At 49.1% G+C, this 19792-nt stretch overlaps 8 protein-coding genes across 8 annotated transcripts; 6 read left to right on the top strand and 2 right to left on the bottom strand.

Moving 5' to 3' along the window:
• Positions 1–1313: 1313 nt before the first annotated feature.
• LTR84_004682 (uncharacterized protein) lies at positions 1314–2021 on the top strand (the record flags this gene model as incomplete). Its single annotated transcript, XM_064848257.1, has 1 exon — positions 1314–2021. The coding sequence occupies one exon, from the start codon at positions 1314–1316 to the stop codon at positions 2019–2021; it is 708 nt and encodes a 235-aa protein (XP_064710881.1).
• Positions 2022–2146: 125 nt separating this feature from the next.
• On the bottom strand, positions 2147–3256 carry LTR84_004681 (uncharacterized protein; the record flags this gene model as incomplete). The annotated part of the gene is made up of 1 exon (XM_064848256.1): positions 2147–3256. The coding sequence occupies one exon, from the start codon at positions 3254–3256 to the stop codon at positions 2147–2149; it is 1110 nt and encodes a 369-aa protein (XP_064710880.1).
• Positions 3257–3863: 607 nt separating this feature from the next.
• LTR84_004680 (uncharacterized protein) lies at positions 3864–4751 on the top strand (the record flags this gene model as incomplete). Its single annotated transcript, XM_064848255.1, has 1 exon — positions 3864–4751. The coding sequence occupies one exon, from the start codon at positions 3864–3866 to the stop codon at positions 4749–4751; it is 888 nt and encodes a 295-aa protein (XP_064710879.1).
• Positions 4752–5195: 444 nt separating this feature from the next.
• On the top strand, positions 5196–6041 carry LTR84_004679 (uncharacterized protein; the record flags this gene model as incomplete). The annotated part of the gene is made up of 1 exon (XM_064848254.1): positions 5196–6041. The coding sequence occupies one exon, from the start codon at positions 5196–5198 to the stop codon at positions 6039–6041; it is 846 nt and encodes a 281-aa protein (XP_064710878.1).
• Positions 6042–7260: 1219 nt separating this feature from the next.
• LTR84_004678 (uncharacterized protein) lies at positions 7261–7923 on the top strand (the record flags this gene model as incomplete). Its single annotated transcript, XM_064848253.1, has 2 exons — positions 7261–7383; positions 7678–7923. The coding sequence occupies 2 exons, from the start codon at positions 7261–7263 to the stop codon at positions 7921–7923; spliced, it is 369 nt and encodes a 122-aa protein (XP_064710877.1).
• Positions 7924–10263: 2340 nt separating this feature from the next.
• Positions 10264–11297, top strand: LTR84_004677 (uncharacterized protein; the record flags this gene model as incomplete). Its single annotated transcript, XM_064848252.1, has 2 exons — positions 10264–11082; positions 11127–11297. 2 exons carry the CDS (start codon positions 10264–10266, stop codon positions 11295–11297), a joined length of 990 nt encoding a protein of 329 aa, XP_064710876.1.
• Positions 11298–15846: 4549 nt separating this feature from the next.
• LTR84_004676 (uncharacterized protein) lies at positions 15847–17844 on the bottom strand (the record flags this gene model as incomplete). The annotated part of the gene is made up of 1 exon (XM_064848251.1): positions 15847–17844. The coding sequence occupies one exon, from the start codon at positions 17842–17844 to the stop codon at positions 15847–15849; it is 1998 nt and encodes a 665-aa protein (XP_064710875.1).
• Positions 17845–19012: 1168 nt separating this feature from the next.
• Positions 19013–19792, top strand: LTR84_004675 (uncharacterized protein; the record flags this gene model as incomplete). Its single annotated transcript, XM_064848250.1, has 1 exon — positions 19013–19792. One exon carries the CDS (start codon positions 19013–19015, stop codon positions 19790–19792), a length of 780 nt encoding a protein of 259 aa, XP_064710874.1.

Raw genomic sequence — 19792 nt, 5'->3', positions numbered from 1 at the left:
TCGTATTCACACGCCTCAAATATCACCAAAACTTGACGATGCCGCAACTCCTGCACTGACCTTTGTCCTTGGTATCATCAAACAACAAACCCCAGGGTCGAGAAGCACATCTTCTTCAACATACTAGAGCTCGAGACTTCGACCTCAGATCTCGGACTTATATATATCTATCTACATAACTTTAGCCCGCCTAGCAGCCCGTCAGTCTCGAACTCGTCGTACCGAGCTCGACGCGCCCCGAGACCACTTGGCCCGAATCCAAATCATTCATACACATGACAAGGATGGCGAGACAACTGGACCCTGCCTCATCCATATTTGACGCCCTCCTCGTCCTCGAACTCGAGTTGATTGACCCTGATACTGTCGAGGCGCAGCTTAGCGACCATGCTAACGTGTGATTGTCTTGACAACTCCTGGAAGCTACTGGAAGCATGTGCAAACCCACTTTCAGTGCTGGCGCGACTGGCGTGAGATCGATGCGCCCCGAATCGACTTTCGGTATCGCATAGATGGGCTTGCCTAGTCGACGAAGCCCATCAATTTGGAAAAGAATGACTATATTTTAGATGCTAAACTTCTTGGTACGCAACAATTGGCTGTAACCTAGCCTTGTAGCTCAAAAGGTTCTGTCAAAGACTAATCAATGTTCCATCGCAGCACATTGGAATGGCAATGGCATACGACATCACCACCAGTCCTAGGTACTAATTATTGAGCACAATTCAATCAGCACTAGCTTCTGCCCAAAGCCCTCTACCGCCACAGAGCATCCAGTCGGGTTTGCGGTGATTTGATTAGTCGAGAACGTCCGAACTGAGTCTCGTAAGAATTACGAGGTTCCATTGTTTGACAATTACCCCCTTTGATGTATTCACGACCCCAAAAGCACATTCATCTTTTTTGACAATGCCTGCCTTTCTCATCATTTTCATTGTTGGCTCGACTGCACTGTCTGGTTCATCGTCAATCTACATCGTCAAAGTGCCCCTCCCATTGTCGCCCTACCAAGGCTGAGTGAAGTGGACAAGGGATTGAATGGCGGAACTGAGAATCTAGTGGTATGTGCGGGTGTACGAGGCTTAGGTGTTTTGTGAGCATAAGAGGAGGTCTATGTGCGCGTTGTCGGTGCATTCCACACTCCCAAGTTCACACCAGAACAAATCAAAAACACACTCTAAGACCAATACCCAAAAACAACAATTTTCTTCCAAGCAAGACCACACAGGAATCTGATTTACTTCCAGATTAAACTTCAAAGGTGAGACACCCCCTTTTTACAGCTTTCATACCCATACACAAAACAGGAAAACATGGTCAACACACGTTCCGGTAATGGCCATTCGTCCACTTCACGTGGTGCTGTTGGACTGACATCTTCTCAGGCAGGCAGTGTTGGACTAGGGCCGAAGAGCTCCAAGATCACCAAAAGCCAGGGTTCTGGCAGCGGTGGTGGTGGTGGTGGTGGTGGTGGTGGTGGTGGTGGTGGTAAGAAACCCCAAAAGACAGCCAAGGGAAAAGGCAAACAGACTCGATGCCAGCCCTGCGTAGATCTTCATAGGCAATGTGATAGGGCTCGGCCAGTCTGTACCACATGCGAAGAATTGGCCGTACCCACCATGTGCGTGTGGCCAGATTTGACACGAGCGCCAAACAGTGCCATGCGGCGTCTGCTGGCCCAGAATATTCCTGCTTCACCAGCGGCCTTGGTTGCTCCTGCACCGGCGGCCGCACCAGCTAATGTTCCTCAAGCACCTGCACCACAGCCACAGCCGCAGGCGGAAGAGGACGAGGAACAATCTGATGCAGACGATGCAGACGATGCAGACGGTGCAGGTGCTGCAGATTTTGGTGATCCTGAGTATTTTGATGTTGACGAAGACCCGGCTCCGCAAGAAACCGCAGAACCAACTTCCCTCCCTAATGAACCTCCAACTGAGGAAGAACTCGCGGCTTTAGACGCAGCTGCCCCACGTGAACAATCGCCCATTTATTTTCGAGGAGACTCTGACAATGAGTAGGTAAATCGTGGCAACAGAAGCCACAGAATCAGGTGCTCGGGAGCAAAGCGTTGAAAGGTCCCCAGAGTGAGATTTAAGAAAACCCCAAAGTTTTATTGAATATTATTGTTATTGAATTTGCAGTATCACCAACCATATTTGCTTCCTGCTTCCTTTTTGTTCTTCCTACCTGTAGCAAAGCTTTCCTCTAAAGCATCTTTTTGATTCGTAGCTGCACTGACCAATTGTTTCAGACTGTGCTTGCCAGAAGCGATTGCGCGAACGGGATTATGCTGGACCTGTTCTCCACTGGCACGAAGAACTTCGTTGGCGGCATATTCCTGATCAGTATTGAAATTTACAACATTGACAGCAGACCCTGACGACTGTTGGCCCTTTCTTCGACCAAACAGTTGCCGTCGGTCTGCTTCTGATAAATTCAGATCTGAGGCGATTGAATCAAGAGATTGAGCACCGGTGTTCATTGAAGTTGTGGTAGGAACAAGTGCCTCAGTGTGGTAGTCGTTGGTGTCCACGCCGTTAGGTTCTTCCTCCTGATAATCATCGATTTCTGGAGCCGGAACATCTTCTTTCGAGTCCGAATTGGTTCCAATGGAAAATAAGCTGATTTTCTTGGGTGGAGGGATTGGATCTGGTTGCGCATCCTGAGCTGTCGAAACGGCAGATTTGGCCGCAACGGATGGGGTTGGTACCTTTGAAAATGTATAGGCCGGCTTCTTCTGTTTCTTCCCTCTAGCAACCGATAAAGGCTTGAACATGAATGCATTGCCTTTGACTGGCTGCTCTGTGTTAACCACTGAAGGGGTTTGTATCGTAGTTGTTCCTGATGTCACGCCCGGTGTACCATTCCGGGGCTCCCGATCTTCTGCAAAAAGATTCCGTAGTTCCGCATCAGACTCCCGACTGAAACCTGGTTCAGCACCAGTCTTCAGGCTGAAGACTTTCCTCGCAGCAGGCTTTGACGATGTCTTCGCATCGGAGTCTCGCTTCGGCGGAGGTAGAAGGGAGTTGAAGCCACTGAACGTCCCAGCTCCGACTCTTGGTCTTTTGGCAGCAGGTTCTTCCACATCTAGGGCACTGGTGTCTTGTAATTTCACCTGAATCTTTCTTGGATTAGTCTTGTCAACGGCGAAAGTTGTTCGGCTGGCAGTAGGATTTGGGGCGGTCTTGGTGGGGTTTGGCTGTGGATTTTCGTCCCCTGAACCTTCGGAGTCAGAATACCCGACGAGATCCATGACATGTAGGCGTTATGAGGTAGTCAAGTGGTGGTAATGGAGGTTCTGGAAAAGTTTAGTTGTGAGTTGCACGGATGGTTTGGCCGTGGCATTCCTCTCCGCCTGCGTCATTTTCGACTGTCAGCTGTAAAGTGTCATACATGAAATACATTACCATCCACACTCGGGCAACCGCAATTCGGACTATCCTACGTCATTCTATGAAAGGACAATACCATAATTACAACAACCAAATACCACGACAACCTACCTCACGTTTCTACGAGTACTTTTACAATCGTCAACCCTTCAACTCACTTTTCCTCGTCACCATGCTCTAATCGACCCTCGGTCCAGCTTCATACCTTCCAGCTTTCACTCCGTTTCTATGTTCACACTTCGAACAGCCTTGAGGGCTGCCGGGAAGGCAACGAGCCGGCCACTTGCCAGGGTTACGGCTCCCCACCAGGCACCCTCTGCTCTGCAATCCCATTTTTCTTCCTCGGGTCCGCGTTATCAGAGATTCAGTGGTCAGACACAACGGTCCAAGGGCCAGCAATACCAATGGAGCAACTTTGGGCCAGTGTATCGCGTACAATATGCCTGGAGGAATTACCGCACCCCAATCATGGTAGTTGGGGCGGGTGGCGGAGGCATATATATCTACAACCTGGAAGAGGTTCCTGTCACCCACAGGCGCCGATTCAACATCATCTCGCCGGAGACGGAGAAGTCGTTTGGGGTCCAAGCATACGATCAAACACTACAGCAATTTCAGGGCAGGATCTTGCCAGCCGACCATCCTTATACCCAAATGGTAGGTAGGGTAGTTGAGCGACTTCTCCCAGCCACGGGGGGCCTGGCAGGCGACGAATGGCGTGTCCATGTTGTTGATTCGCCCGAGGAACAAAATGCCTTTGTCATGCCTGGAGGCAAAGTCTTCGTCTTCACCGGTATCCTGCCTATTTGCGGCGACGAGGATGGTCTAGCCGCAGTTTTGTCCCACGAAATTGCCCACAACGTTGCTCATCATGCAGCAGAGAGAATGTCCCGTGGCGCCTTTGTTATCCTTACTGCCGCTCTGATCTCCATGGTCTTCGACGTTGGTGGACAGCTCGGTAACACAATCGCCGACTTGTTCTTCTCACTCCCCAATACCAGAACCCAAGAACTTGAGGCTGATCATATCGGTCTTCTCATGATGGCAGAGAGCTGCTACGACCCACAGAGTGCCGCGAACTTATGGTCTCGAATGAAGGAAGCAAATCCTCAAGAGCCACCTCAATTCCTGAGCACCCATCCATCTCACTACAATCGTCGAGATGCCATCGTCAAATATCTTCCGGAAGCACGCGAGAAGTTTGAGGACAAAGGATGCAGCGCTGTAAATGTTCATCGCGGTTCCTTTATAGATGCATACAAGGCATCTCAGCGCTCGACTAAGGGATCCAGACAAATTCCGATGATGCCATCAAGACAGGGCTCTCAAGATGACGACGATGACGACTTTTTCTAGATTGTTATGTTCGCAAGATTGTTCCTTCAAGCTCCAGTCAATGCCATCGTTCCTCTTTCGATTGAGGAGTATGGACTTGCCTAGGTTGAAGATCTGGCACTTCACAGAAATGGATCTTCACCATCGCTGGTGCTCTATTTGTGAAGGGACAAGCGAAACCTAATTCCAGATTACGCCTAGCTGCCGCTGCCTCGTGAGCAGCTAGTCGAAATATCTCCACTCCGACACTGTTCAAACGTACATCCGAGGCGGTATCCGCTAGTTGCTTCCGTTGACGTGGCAAGCGCGAGGATGCACGAGTTGTAGTCCTTACAAATCGGAAGAAACACCATCAATTGACTGTGTTTCTATTTCTCGCTTGACAACAGCCAGAGATATTCATCCAGCACGACGTAACTTCACGCAACAATCTCAACTTAACTGACCCCAACACTAACCATCGCAATGGCAATCTCTCCCGATCTCCCTGGTGTTGCTCTTATCACTGGCGCTGCTTCGGGCATTGGACGTGCGGCTGCTATTGCCTTTGCTGAGGCGGGTTGTACACAAATGGCACTCCTCGATCTGAACGAAACTGGTCTGCAAGAATCCAAAGAGCTTGTCACCCAAACCATTAGTGCAACAACACCAGCCAAAACTCCAAACGTATCCACCTTCACAATCGATGTGACCTCCACAGAGACCGTCACTGCAGTCTTCGGTGCTGTGAGGACACATTTTCCCCGAGTTGACTATTCTGTTCAATGTGCAGGAATCATCACTTTTGGTGGAGCTAGCGCTACCTGTCCCATTGATGATTTCGATCGCCAAAACGCTGTCAACTACCGAGGCTTATGGCTCTGCAGTCGTGAAGCCATCAAAATCATGCACGACCAAGAACTTGACAGTGACGCTTACCCAGATGCCAAAATCAGTCCCTTGCGCGCACAACGCGGTGCTATTGTCAACATCTCCTCTGGTCTTGCGAACTACTCCCAAGCTGGCTCTCCTGCGTACTGTGGTGCGAAGGCCGGCGTACTAGCACTGACACGATCCGATGCTATTGACTATGTGGGCCAGAGAATTCGTGTGAATGCCGTACTTCCAGGAATCGTCGATACACCCATCACCAATCCATCCCCAGAAATCAGGAAGTGGTTGGAGGAGAATTCAGTGCAACGCACCCCCTTTAAGCGTATGGGTACTGCCGAGGAAATTGCTGATGTCATTGTCTTCCTGGCTTCCAACAAATCGAGTTTTGTCACAGGAGCGAGCTGGTCAGTGGATGGAGGTTTCGGTGCTGGTTATTGATTGGCCAGAATAAGAGCCTTTGGACGGGACCGGCTGTCATGGGCAAAGCTACACCTAAGCGCATCTCGACCGTTCGCGCCTAATTCAAGTCCTTTGTGCAAGTGTGAACCTTGATCACGTGTACTTACCGTCGACTCTGTCATCTGTCGTTATGAGATTGGAGTACCGTATTGCTACCAACTGCTATGAAGCCGAGGCAAAAAGCACAGAGATTCCTCTGCTGTATGTACTTGATCTTGCATCACCTTGGAACTCATACTCCCCATGATAAGAGACCACAAAACCCAAATGATACGAAACCAAAGTCATCCGTGACTAATAAATCGTCCCATTAAGTGATTAATGACCAATCCGCCCCATCTCGCTGTTCAAAGCCATGTGCTCTCCATTTCCTTCCGTCTGTTAACCAGCTCAAAGAACAACTTCTCAGTCACACATCTTTTATTTCTCGTTCCCCCTATCTGCTTCAGCCTTGCCACGCTTAGTTTGTCACCAGCTGCCCAGAATCAAAAATGAGATACCTATCTTGCAAAGAAACACGCAGCCCTATGTGCGCTGCTCAAATCATGCCTTATATCCTATAATAGCTCGCTGTAGCGAAACTATGCGCATATAGCCCTGGATACATTCCGCAGGGTAAGGAGCAGATTTATCCCAGACTCGTCATATTCTCAGGTCCATCTCACACGAGATCACACATTGATCTGCCCAAAGGAACAAAATATTTGCTCCACTGGGTGCTACATATAATCTACTATTTCGATCCTTTTTGGTCGTTATTGACAAACCAGAGTCAAATTTTTTACCCATAGCCAAGCGTCACTCCAATTATCCCTTTCCAACAGTGAAGCGAATACAGTAATGCCCTAAATTCTACACTCGTATGTTGAGCCAGCACGAGACTCATCCAGCGCAGGAATCGGAACAGTCTAGATAGATTTCTAATCTTATCTATATCCTTTTATCTTTATGGGTATTTAGGATCTAAACTATAGCTCCTACGTCCTTAGGCAAGACTTCTATAATCGAATTTAAAGCCTTGTAGAGGATATTCACTGCCAATTAGTAAACCGCGCTTTCTAATGCCTTGTAAGCGTCTGAATGGACAGCGCTGGAATCTGGCAAACCTATGGTGCTTCCTATTTTGAAATAGGTTTCCACATCCTCGACATTCTGTCTAGGAGAACTTAAGGGCCTACGTTTCGCGACATCCACCGTGATGCAACCTGCTCTGCACGGCTTCGGCGGCATGGTTCTCAACATGAGCCGGGCGTCCGAGGAAGCTATCACTACGAGAGGAAAAGCTCTCCTCAAATCCGCAATGGGAAAGATCCAACTATCGGTAAAGTGGGAAATAGCTAGCACTATTAGCACGGTCTTCTCCAAAACGAGCTACGACGCAATTAAGCCAGTTAAACTCCTAATGCTTAAAACCCTAGGATACTTACTAGTGAAATATCCGATTTTGGCGTTCCTAGAAGCCGAATCCCTATAAAGGATTATCTATAAATTCAACCGCGACCACATTAAAGGCTAGATCCTAGAGGAATTCGGTAGTACTCTCTTTTAGGCTATTTTGAGAAGCCGGCGGGGGCCGCTGCTGCTTAACACCGAAAAGCTACTCAAGGAAGGCTAGGTCCCAGAGTTCATCGAACCGCACCGCATTACAGTTCTAGGGAATAGGGCGCTGACGGACGAAATACTCGTCCTCCGCTCCATGCCCAAGAATACCGAGGCAGTTGCCGCCGAAAACGTGGCCATGAAGATCGTCGCGGTCTTCGAGTACAAGGCCGGTAAGGCCAGCTCCTGGGGGCTCGTGTGTAGTGGGTATACATCGTTCGAAAAGTTTCCTAAATACTGGCAGGACAGCATCCGCGTGTAGGCTAAGGAGATAGACGAGACATTACGCATCAACGCGAGTAAGCTGGGTCAAAAAGACAGCAGAAGAAATGATGAGGTCGTTCAGGAAGTGTTCCAGGACAGCAAGGCCTCTGATAGATCCAGAAGGACTACGAGCGGATGGTCGAGCACAATGCCGTCCAAATCGATGGCGTCCCCACCATCATCGAAGTCACTAAGGAAGAAACGTAGTGGTGGGGTCTCGGGCCGCGCGGACTGCTAAAGGATATACTCGCTAAGATAGAGAAGCAGCTCAAGGGCACCGGGTTTCTCTAAACCTTTATTAAGGTGCTAGACATCAGGTTCGAAGACTCAGAGAAGGTTGTAGATGACCTGTTTAAGCTATCACAACTCGTCTATTTCAAGCTAAAGTGAAACTCACGCGACGAGTGTTTTTAAAATGTTTCGCATTAGGTCATAGTACGAAGAATATAAAACAAGAATAACGACGTTTACGTAGTTAATAGAGACTTTCCATCTTTTGCGGCTTAGCGGAACCGAAGAAAGGCTCATTTGTCGGCTCCTCGATTTCGTGAAGTGGCACAGTATACCTGTGTGAAGGAGACCCTCTACTCCCTGGTGGCCTCTGTTCGGCGTCTAGTAGGCGTACGGCCTGCTTTTGAAAAGGAGATGTCAATGAAATAAGGCTCTTAGGAGGTGGCTGTCTAAGATCTAGTACCAGCTGTCGATTTATAATTAGAGATGGCTTCCTACGTCTAGGAAGGAGAGTTGACGACCAAGGTAGATCTAGCGGTCCATCGAGATATTCTCGAACTTCGTGCCCGCGGACTTTCTCGTCCGGCTGAAGAGATAGTCGAGGCTTAGACGGCGGGTCTCCCATAACTGCGGAAGTGTCTCTCAGTGTACGTGGGGTGTTGGTGAGGCTGACGTCTGGCGTTCTAGTAAGTGTTCTCAGATGGTCTAGGATATAATTTTCGTCCCGGTATAGTGTGAAGTAACAATAACTATCCACTACTAAATCCTAACTATATCGTTAATATCTAGCGGGATAAGTTAAATATATCTACGTTTCTAAACCGTAACTAAAAGTCTACCGAGAAGACTAAAGACTATGAAGGAGTACGTGGCCGGCCTTAGAACGTAAGCGTCTAAAAGGCGTGATAAGCTCGATTAAGCTTCTACAAGCCTCCGGAAGTTTATCGTGGCGTCTAATAGGCGAGGCTGGACCGTTCGATGGCGCCCGCCACCAATATCACGAATACGAGGCAGACTCTCTGCAAGTCTTTCGGCAGCTGAGATAGAACAGTAGATACGTCGCTTTTGATTTCTTTACACGAGGAAAATGCTTTCCTGGTGCTCGTTAAGGGGTATCTTTTGCTGCCCAAATCTCTCCTCTTATGCCCCTGTGTAGTACATCGGGCGCGGTAAAAGGTTAAGTCTTCTGGGGGCTATTTCGTGATAAAGAGCGTTTCACCCCACATCAGAATAGAGATTATCTACCTGCCCTATGTTCCATTCGTTGTAGCGAAGACGTCTCTACCGAAGACTTTAGAATCAAGTACTTCGTCCTTCGTACGCGTATCTCTAAGTAGACTCGTCGCTTGCGTAAGACTCGACTATCGGACGCAGCCGAAGTCTGCATAGGAGATTAGTGGCTGCTGCCCCTTATCCTTAGTTGGCGCCACCAGTAGATGGCAATGGTCTAATAAAACTATCGTCGCTCGAATAGCACTACAGGAATGCCCTTAAAGCGTCAAAGATTTTGATGCAGCTTTCAGGGGAAGCGCCGACGCACGGTCGTCTTTGGATACTAAATAGCGTGATTCCTCCTGACACTTGACCTTCATAGTAGTTTGCCCGGCGCCTCAAGCTCAATATGCATATTCGTCACTCAATTTCCGGTATACTCGCGTTATTTGCACCGCGTGTCTCTGCTGCGCTTTGGTATGACGAAGGCACAGATTCGTGCTCTATCTCGCGACAACTCGGCAACTCTACTTATTGCTGTGATGGTGCGGGAATCGGGGACAACACATTCCTTGGTTGTCTAGACGCCTCACCTCGTCCGTCCTGCCCAGCGTCACAAGTCATGAAGACCGGTCCGAGTAATACGGCTTTCGATATCGGAATCGGAAACTGTTGGGGAGGAGACGAATGCCAGTGGGACAAGAATTTATGGGAGTGGGCTTGCTGCGACTGTCCACCTGGCACGGTTCCTGAAACTCCTGGGGTCTGCCCTGATTGTTGTTCTGGTTCTCGCTATTGCGTGCATTGCACTGAGTCCGATGAAAGATTGGCCTGGAGTGAGGTCAGTTCTAGCAACGTCTGCATAAGCTCCCTTTTCAATCAACACCAATGCGACATGTTTGAGGCGACTAGCGCTACTTTGGACAAAGTCGGTCTCATTGCGACATGGGCAGGTATATTTTGTCCCTTAACAAAACAAAGTGATGTGCTGAGTGCGCTTGTGCAAGATGCTATTGCTGTTCAGCACGCATGGGAGAATAAAAGCAAGACTTCTGGCATTTTCAGTGCGCAATTTGAGGCTGCATCCGCAGTTGTTGCATCTCTGGGTGCATATCTGATTGGAGCCGCCGTGGTAGCTGCCCTGCCAGAAGAGGCTGCAATAGCTGCTGTCGCAGCAGCTGCTGAAGGTCTTGGTGAAGCGTACGGACTCTTCTGCCAAGTTGTTTCTCGTGGAGGGGAAGCGCTGACGGCTGCTTCCCATGCAGCAGAGTCTATAGCACATTCGTCTTTGTGCCCACAGACCTCTTCCAAACGCTCTACTGGGAAGCGGGTTCCATATGAAGTCGTTGGTTCGACCCACAGAACTCTTGTCGCCCGCAATGTCAGCTATAATCCGTGCTCGGAATTTCTCAGTTATTTCAGAATCGACTTCAGCCTTCCTGCGCAATTGGATAGTGTGTGTACAGATGTAGAAGCATACAGCCAGTCTGACACCTTGTCATCTGATCTAGCGAACGCGACAGCAGTCATGCAGTCCTTTTGTAGCCCATACCAGAGCAGCGGGAACAGCACGCTCGCCATGGAATTTGCCGACATTCTGACAGCCTTCCAGAATGCCAAACCATTCTGCGACTACAGCATTGTCCAAACTACTAACAATTCGACGACGACCTCTTCACTCGGTACATCTACACGCTCATCTACGACTTCCACAGTAAAAAAATCTTCAACTCTAGGCTCGTCTACTAAGTCGTCGAGTACTCCGTCGAAGACTACGTCCTCACTCGGTACATCTATACACTCATCTGCTACTTTCACAGTAAAAACGTCTTCAATTTCAACCTCATCCACAAAGTCATCAAGTACATCGAAAAGGTCATCAACTCCACTCTCGCCTACCAAGTCATCAGCTCTACTGTTGTCCACTAAGTCATCAAGCACTTCGTCGAAAACAACCTCTTCACTTGGTGTGTCTTTTCACTCATCTACTACTTCCACAGTAAGAAGGTCGTCGTCTTCAACTTCAACCTCATCCACCAAGTCAACACGTAGTTCAGCAGCCTCAGGATCATCGCATTTGACGTCAGCGTCTTCGCCCTCCTCAAAGCTAACAAGTACATCTACTGCAACCTCAACGTTGCCTCATACAACTTCTGTTGCCTCCTCACTATCCTCGTCGTCACATAAATCCACGACTACGAGCTCCACAATTTCAAAGAATTCAAAGAACTCAACTACTAGTACAACTTTCGTCTAGTCGTATCAACTTTCCTCCGCTGCCATACACGTCTTCTCTGCCATGCAAGTCTTCGTCTTGATCCAAGGCCAGTCGTGGCAACATCCCTTGTTACCGCTCCATTGCGGGTGTGAAGCCTGTCAAAATGGCCAAGTTCCAACGCGAGCAACGGTTTCCAGATCCTGCCAGCATACACGCAGGATGGATCCCTCTTATGTCGTGTGTTTCAAGGTACCACAGACGGAGCTGTCTTCGAAGTCCTCCTGGCACAGCTCTTGCATCACTGTGAGCCTTGGCCAGGATGTAACTTAGTTCTGATCCTGGACAACGCATTAATCAATCCTTCCCAGAGATCAATGATATGTGCTTTAATGCTGGAGTTAGGTGAACCTGTCTACCCCCTTCGTGTCCCCCCTCCCCTTTGTCCACACCTCAATCTGGTTGAAAAAAAGTTTCCCCAAGTCAGGGCTATTGTAAAGCGAGAATTTCCGAAATTTGAGAAGAATAGCGAAGATGGCTTCCAAACAATTTTGGAGAAGGGTATTTATATGACAGGATGAGACGCAGGAAGCGCTAGAGCTCACTTCAGACATGTAGGAGTGACAGTCATGGAGTTTGGCCCGGACCAAGTCACTTGGAAATTTGTGTAAATCATGAAGATATCCAGTATTGGACGCTAAAAACCACCCCCAATGAAATTCCCTGTACTCGTAGAATAATTAGTCTCACGCGATTATTGTAAAGGACTTCATGATGTTGTCTATCACAAAGTAACACTGAATCCCAACCATCATTTTCCACAGCCTGATCTACCTTCTTAACCTCCCACTTCTGAGACAAGCTACTGACTCATGATTTTTGATACTCCATATAATCAAGTACAGAAATATCCAGTAGGCCAGAATCATTAATCTCGCTTTTGGTCAGTGAGTTAGATGACTGGATTGTGGCAGACGGCTCATCCTATAACTATGAGAGGGTCGTCACCCGTTGACCAGGTAAAACATTTATGTTAATAGGGGGTACATTTGGTGACATCACCATTTCTCTTCTCATCTTTCAGTTCAGGTTTTCTTTCTCCTTGTCAGCCAGGATTTTCCATTGAAATAGGAGTCCTGCCGCTCTCTGTTGGACTACTCAGGATTCCGTAATATTCTGAGTAATACTCGAGGAGCATTTGCAGTACTTTCGAATCACTCATTTCACAAAATTTTCGAGTTCGCCATTTTCTTACTTCGGCCTCCTGCCACTCCAACAGATTGCATACGGTGTGCACCGACCGACCGACGAGTGGACCCGAGGAATAGTTGCTTGCATATGCCTACCCTCTCCGGACCATCCTCCACTTCCACCACTCAACACGCGTAAACAGGGATTGGCCAGGAGCTAAAACGGACCTTGCGTCTGTTTCCGCCTCAGAGACACACCGTACGCACCCCTAAAGGCCAACCCTTCCTAGACCTTTCATCCCCTACATCGCGCTCGAGGCGAGGAAACAACTCGGCGTCATGTAAGTGAGGTGCGATTTCCCGTTACAGCACGCGGACCGCGACGCATGAACCTGCATATATAGGGAGTCTCTAGTTAGATGTAATGTATCGCGGAGGCAGAAACAAACAAGGGGGAAAACAAGGAAATGCAGAAAAATGCGTCCGCCCTGTGGAGTTTGAATCTGTCAAAAGCCCCGGAGAAATGGGGGTCCTCAGCCGGTGAGACTCGACGCACGAACGACTTGGTGGAAATCTACTAGTAGGGTGAAGATTCGGCTCAGCCAGCCCCATTCCTCGACGTAAGTGAGCAGGGATAATTAATGAGCGACTCGAGAACGCAAGCTCAAGTTCCTCCGGCTAAGTAAGGTTGACACCGGACACAGGAAACTGTCAGTCAGCAATCACAGGCCTGGACAATTGACTTGCGCCCCCCGTCAGCCTTACCCACTAACTTACATTAGCATCACACACCGACCGAGTTAACCGAAGAGCGAATTGTCGACGATTGGGTCAGTAGAATAGTCGGAGCTCTGAAAGACGGGGAACGGGAGGTGCTATCCGTTGGGCAAGGCTGGAGGCGGACAGGTTGGACAGATGGGGTTGTAAGTGGCACAATCCGCATTCGTCAACATGTCAGATCATGCCATGCCCATGCACATCACGTAGAATTGCGATCGCTCAGAGCACATCTAGACCATTAGAGATGAATGTCCCGCAATGTGTGAGAGTGGGCCGACTTCGAAGGGTCGCCAAACCTGAGAATGGCGGACACAAATTCCCCATTATGCCACCCGGTGAAACGAAGCTAGGCTAAGTTCGACTGCAGAAATGTCATCAAAGCTCGAACTGAACTTCTGGCCGTTGGGCAGGATCACCTTGGGGAAAAAGTTGACAGGTTCGAAAATCTGTTTTATCAACCCGCGAAGTGGTTTAAATATGCAACGATTGGCTTCGGGGAACAGTGGATATACGTCCCGGTAATGATCCGAATCACTAGTTGAATCAGCCCGAGGCTCCGCCCTCGTGAAGTTGGGTTCGCAGTACTGGCGTCCAGCCTATATCGACGGCTTGCGTTATCTATCATTTATGACGAATTCTCCTGCCCAACGGCCAACCTTATCTACTCTACCACAAGATTGGTGCCTCTTGACCAACGGCCAAGCCAGCTGTCACTCACACGAACGGGAACTGCTGCCCAACGGCTAAGGCAGTTCAAGTCATGGAAACATCTCTCAAATCCTCTCAAGACCAGATCCTGCTCTGATCGGGCTCACTCTGGGTCTGGAGATACGGGGCCCTGATTTGAGTATTATAGAGCTCTTTGCTAGCTTCCAAAATTGTGGGCAAACTGATAAAGTGAGGTCAAACGTGGTCTTATATCTGAGTTATCTGTGGTTTCTGAGTACATGTTCGGGCAATAGCCTGAGCCCGCGAAATTTGTGCAAATTGTGAAGAAATCAGTCGTAGTCAATCGTTGGGCGTCAAGTTTGGAACGCCATTCCAGGACTGCTTTCAGTCCCCTGCCCGTACTCCCCGCGGAATCCAGCCGCAGAAGGTCAGTAAGATGTTCAGACCTGCCAGCAAAAGAAGTGCCGGAGGGTCACTTTCTCTGGACGAACCCTTCAAAAAGAGTAGTGGTATCGTATTCCACCAGCGTCCATCCTCCTGGGGCATCCCCAAACATCAGAGTCCCTGTGGTCGTTGAAATGTGTACCAGGTTGTCCAAGGATTGGCAGGTTTGCTCATCAAGCAGTGCTTTCCACTCATCGTTCGTCAATATCGCATCATCAAGCACCAGATTGATCTGAGGTAGGCCTTGGAGGACAGGATCTGCCCAACTTCCACAATATTTGGTGTCAAAATCGAACTGTGTAAAAGTTAGCATACCTAGACAGGGTTGTGGTTGGAGGACGATCATGGTACTTCGTTCTGGAGGAGGTGTTCAGTCAAGCTCATTGTAGTTGGAGACATATTTGTTTGCTGCCGAGCAAGTTTTGAGGATTTGTATATGAATATATAGGCTAACTGGCTGGCTCCCTAGAGCTAACAAGCTCCACAATTGAGAAAGCTGGAGGCGTGGAACTGGACTAGCATTCAGGAGGGAATATCGTCGGAGGAGACCGTGATGCTGTCCTCACCGGGAAAGCGAGACTGACCGTATGACCCTCCTCCCGTCCGTTCTCAGTATCATACTCAGATTGACCAATTGCATTCTATACCTTCCAGACAGAGACTGGTTAGGCAATTGGTCGAGGATCACATGCCAAGACGGATGGTAGTCGGGTTTCCGCTTCTTGCGCTAAGGATCCTTTGGTCTTCATAGTGTCGTACTTCAAACGCTGTATACTTGATTTGGGCATCATTGGCCTCTCAATGATCAGTTCTTCTCATCCCCGTAAGAATTACCTTGCACAAGAGGTCCATAGAATCCATGGCTAAACTCGAGTGGGTGGGCATAAGGAAATCGTAGAAGATTGTAGCACTGGATTGAGATATTGATTCCGTATGCTCGGCGAAGATTCGGATACGTCAACGCCGTTAGTGGCCTTCACCCAAGAGGTCCCGGACCCGTGCTCGTTTGACAGAGGAGATGATACAACTTCACCATCCACCGAGGCCTGCAGGGTCACCAAAACATGGACTTTTCTGCTATCCCCAGATGACAGGTCCACGATTTACGAAGCACAGAATGAGGCTGATATGGTGGATTGCTCAATCACCGGAAAAGGCAGGGTGATCCGCCCTTTAGTCCTCAAACTCCATGAGGACTGTTGGGCTGACTTCGCTCAGTTTCGATCTTAGTCGCGAGCATCTTCACATATGTGCTCTGGCTATTGGGACTGGCAGCCAAGACATCAAAGAGATATCTCAGCTCCAACGAGTCAGACCAGTTGCAATTTGCAATAGTCAACGCATCCATTAGCGTGTACGCTATCTCAAACAATTTCTCAAATATACCCAAGCCATGCACCAAGATTGAATCGTAGCTTAGTTGATGTGAGGTAATGAGTGCACAGAGATCTTTGGCTATTATTATTGGGTATGAGGATGAGAAGATGGGGTCAGCTGCGCTATAAGAGATCAGACCTTGACGCATTGAAGCTTGCCAGAATATCAAGCGTAGCCATTGGTGAGTAATGAGCACGTCTGCTTTCTGAACATCGGTCATAGCAAAGTGCTCGAAGGTAGTTTCATTGAGATTATGTTGTAAGATGGCTACATTGTCGAGTGGTTCATCGCCGATACTAGTAGAATTGCTGGTCCAAAGCTGGACGAATTTGTCGTCTAGAATGGAGAACAAATTCACAAGAGCTGAGAATCCCGCAAGCACGATCCCATCTTGCTCATCGAAGTATTCCGTTCTGAGGGGCGGGATTTGCGTGATAAGCGTTGGTTTATTACGCAGGATGGCCAGGCCACGTTCGGTGATGAACAGTATGGCAAAAGTGCGTCGGGCGCAGATAGCTTGGATCTCATCCATATTGACGTAGGTGCTGTCCAAATGAAGCCCTTGATCAATGGCCATGCCTATAGCTTCGCGGATGTAAAAGTGATGAGCACGTGGCTTTTTCAGTTCAAAAAGGGCAACACAGATGTGATAGCTTGCTTGAATCGATAATAACGTGGAATTTTCGATCCATTCGGCATTGCTTCGTAAGTAGAAGCATATGTCCAGGAATTGTTTACCCAGTTGCCATTTCTTTTCCATTGACAAGTCTGATTGGGGAGCAGCGTGAAGAACTGTCATGGCGCAGAGGGACAAGATGAGTATTTTCTCTTCATTATTCAGGTCCTCGTTTGACTGCATTCGTTGATGAAATGAAGACTCATGAATCATTGGTCGAATAGGATATAAATGTCTGAAATACTGGCGAATACATTGAGACATGAGATACGCGGACATGCCTACTTCCGAGCTTAAAGCCTGTATCCTGATCTCTATGGCGAGGTTTCCAGAGTCACTGCGGTAGAGGTATTTCGGACCATAAAGTGGTAAGGGGGAACCGGAGTTTGTGGTTGAAGGAGAAGCAGTATTACTTTTCAACATGGCATCAATTGAGCCAGGCTGGGTCATTGGCGTTGAAGTTCGCGAGGGAGTTTGGGCATTCGACCGAGGGGGCGCCAGATTTGAGTTGGGAGCCGATGTGCGCGTTGGTTCTGGGAAGATCTGTTGTGCGAGGTCGCTTACAGAGAGATAGCCAGTAGGAGAGATTGGGGCTTGTAGGAGGAGTTGCTCTGATGGTTGCATCTGCCATGAGGCAGGCAGTTGAATACCAGCCTGAGCAAAGGCAGTATAGGCGTTGGGTTCGAAATCTGCCAGACCCTGCATCCCCAGAGGTATAGATCTCGGAACGTTGGATGGATCTGATGTCGGACCAAGCGTATCGCTGAAATGTGATGTGGTAGGAGATGTGAGAGGTGAATCTAATGGACTATCACCCGATATAGTTCTGTGGAGAGAAGGCATCTGTAATTGCAGTTGGGAGAGGTCAAAAGCTGGCAAGGCTTGATCTTGTGAAGATGTGTAGAAGGTCTCATCTCGCAGTTTGGCAATAACCGACCCTGAGCCTTTTTTCGGACCTCTTTTCTTGCGCGCAATATCCCTGGTACATCTTAAACCCGCGCCGATACATCTGTCGCAAGGCTCAGTCTTGGAGCACTTGACCTTCCTCCTTCGGCAGGCATCGCAGGGAAGGAGAGATTCAAGGGAGGCTGGAAGGCCAGACTGATCCTCGGAAGTATCGGCCATTCATGAAATCTGGTATGCAATAAAAATCGGAACAGAGATGTGAATGAGCTCTTAAAGACGATTTACATCAAAAGCCGGTCGATCGAACTGGATCTTTATACTCGAGCGGTTGCGTGAGCGACGAAGCAGGACTGCGAGGGAGAACGTGGACCCATGGTGACTCGTTGGAAAAAGCAAAAAATATGACTTGAAACTGTTGGGGCGAAGGAGTACAAGGCAGGTAAAGACACAGCTTGACTAACAATGATCTAAATTGACTATGTAACCCCAAGAGTGTGTATAGCGAGAGTGAGAGGTTGTAGCCGTGGATGATGGAGTTGAAAGTGGGTTGAGCTGGGTGGTGAGAGGGCAGGTGCGGGCATGTGATTTGGTATGGAATCGAGGGGGAAGGCGCGACTCGCGAGAATCCAGTACCTAGGCAGCCCACCGCGGGGAAGTGAGAATCAACCTGAATTACCACCTTAAAAGCTGGGGAAAGCTTGGATGCCACCTTGCTGATTAAACGAACTGACCCCCATGCACCGAAATTCTTAACTAGCAGTGCATCTAACTAGCTAGTCTTCTCGACGCAGCTCATTAATCCGTCTGGGCGCACCCTGAGCCTGACTAGCGAGCGCCCGTCCCTCGCCCAATTTTTCATGTGAACATAAGTCTCGTATTGCGCCTAGAACATGTCAAAATTCATGACTATGATGAAGAATAACTTCATCATCCCATACTGTCGTTCTCGCTACCCTACTACCCCAACCACGATGACCCTGCGAAGTGATATCGTTGGATACCTTCCAGAGTAAGGCTTACGAGTACGAAGAATACCGTCGACGCATATATCGCGACTGCAGGGAGTTCAAGTTCAAGTCGGCACCGAGATTAGACTTTTCACGCTAAGCCCATTGGGACTGCCAGTAGCCATATTAGCACTTAGTCACGCACTAATCGTAGCACTACCACAGTAAGCAGCCTTGGCAGCGGCGTATAGTGGCATACGGAATACTTGGTACGCTGTCCGCTATTTACAACTGACAGAATAGGAACATACGCAAACGCATACACGCATCACCCGGACCTCGACGTCCCGTCACGGCCAACCTAAGGTATATATACCTCCTCACAGGACCAGCTATACCCTCAACGCTCATCCTGATCTCCAAGCCCAAGTCCACTCAACATGGCATCAGCAACAACCATGACGACCTCACCCCCTTTCACACTCGACGCAGGCACGGCATTCTGTCTAGCCGTGGCCTTCTCACTGATGCCGACCGCACAAGCCTTGGCCGGAATAGCCCTCCCCAAGAACATCTCGCGCACCTACTACTACCTGTTCCTCTGGCACGCGTACGACTTTCTCACACACTTCATTATCGAAGGCAGTTTTCTCTACCACACCTTCTTCTCGTACATTGACCTCCCCATCCCGACGTCCGACTACCCACACCCGGCGTCGCGCGGAGGCCATGTCGGACCGTACCTGTACGGCGACGCGAACCGCCGTTACGGTCCGATATACTCACAGGCACCGATGGCGCGGCTGTGGCAGGAGTACGCAAAAGCGGACCGGCGCTGGGGCGGCGCAGATCTTACGGTCATGTCACTCGAACTGCTCACGGTTGGACTCGAAGGGCCGGCTGCGGTGTATGTCTGTTATTTGATCCCCAGAGTCCTCAAGTCGAGCGGTGCGTTGAAGGCTAAATACCAGACGAGGCTGTGGTTCGTGGCCGTCCTGATTGCCACGGGAGAGCTATATGGCGGGTGGATGACCTTTGCGCCGGAGTGGTTGAGTGGGAACGCCGCGTTGGCGGGTGACGATCCGGTTTATTTGTGGTTGTATTTGGTCTTTTTCAATGTTCTTTGGGTGTTTATTCCCTTGTGGGTGCTCTATGTTGCTTATGGGGAGTTCTCCGCTGCTTTCACCTCCCAGGCGGTGGCGTCGAAAAAGACCACTTAG

The sequence above is a fragment of the Exophiala bonariae genome (assembly GCF_035927105.1).
Source record: "Exophiala bonariae strain CCFEE 5792 chromosome Unknown scaffold_2, whole genome shotgun sequence".
Taxonomy (NCBI): domain Eukaryota; kingdom Fungi; phylum Ascomycota; class Eurotiomycetes; order Chaetothyriales; family Herpotrichiellaceae; genus Exophiala; species Exophiala bonariae.
The sequence above is the reverse complement of the archived record's forward strand: the minus strand, read 5'-3'. Positions and strand labels throughout refer to the sequence as shown.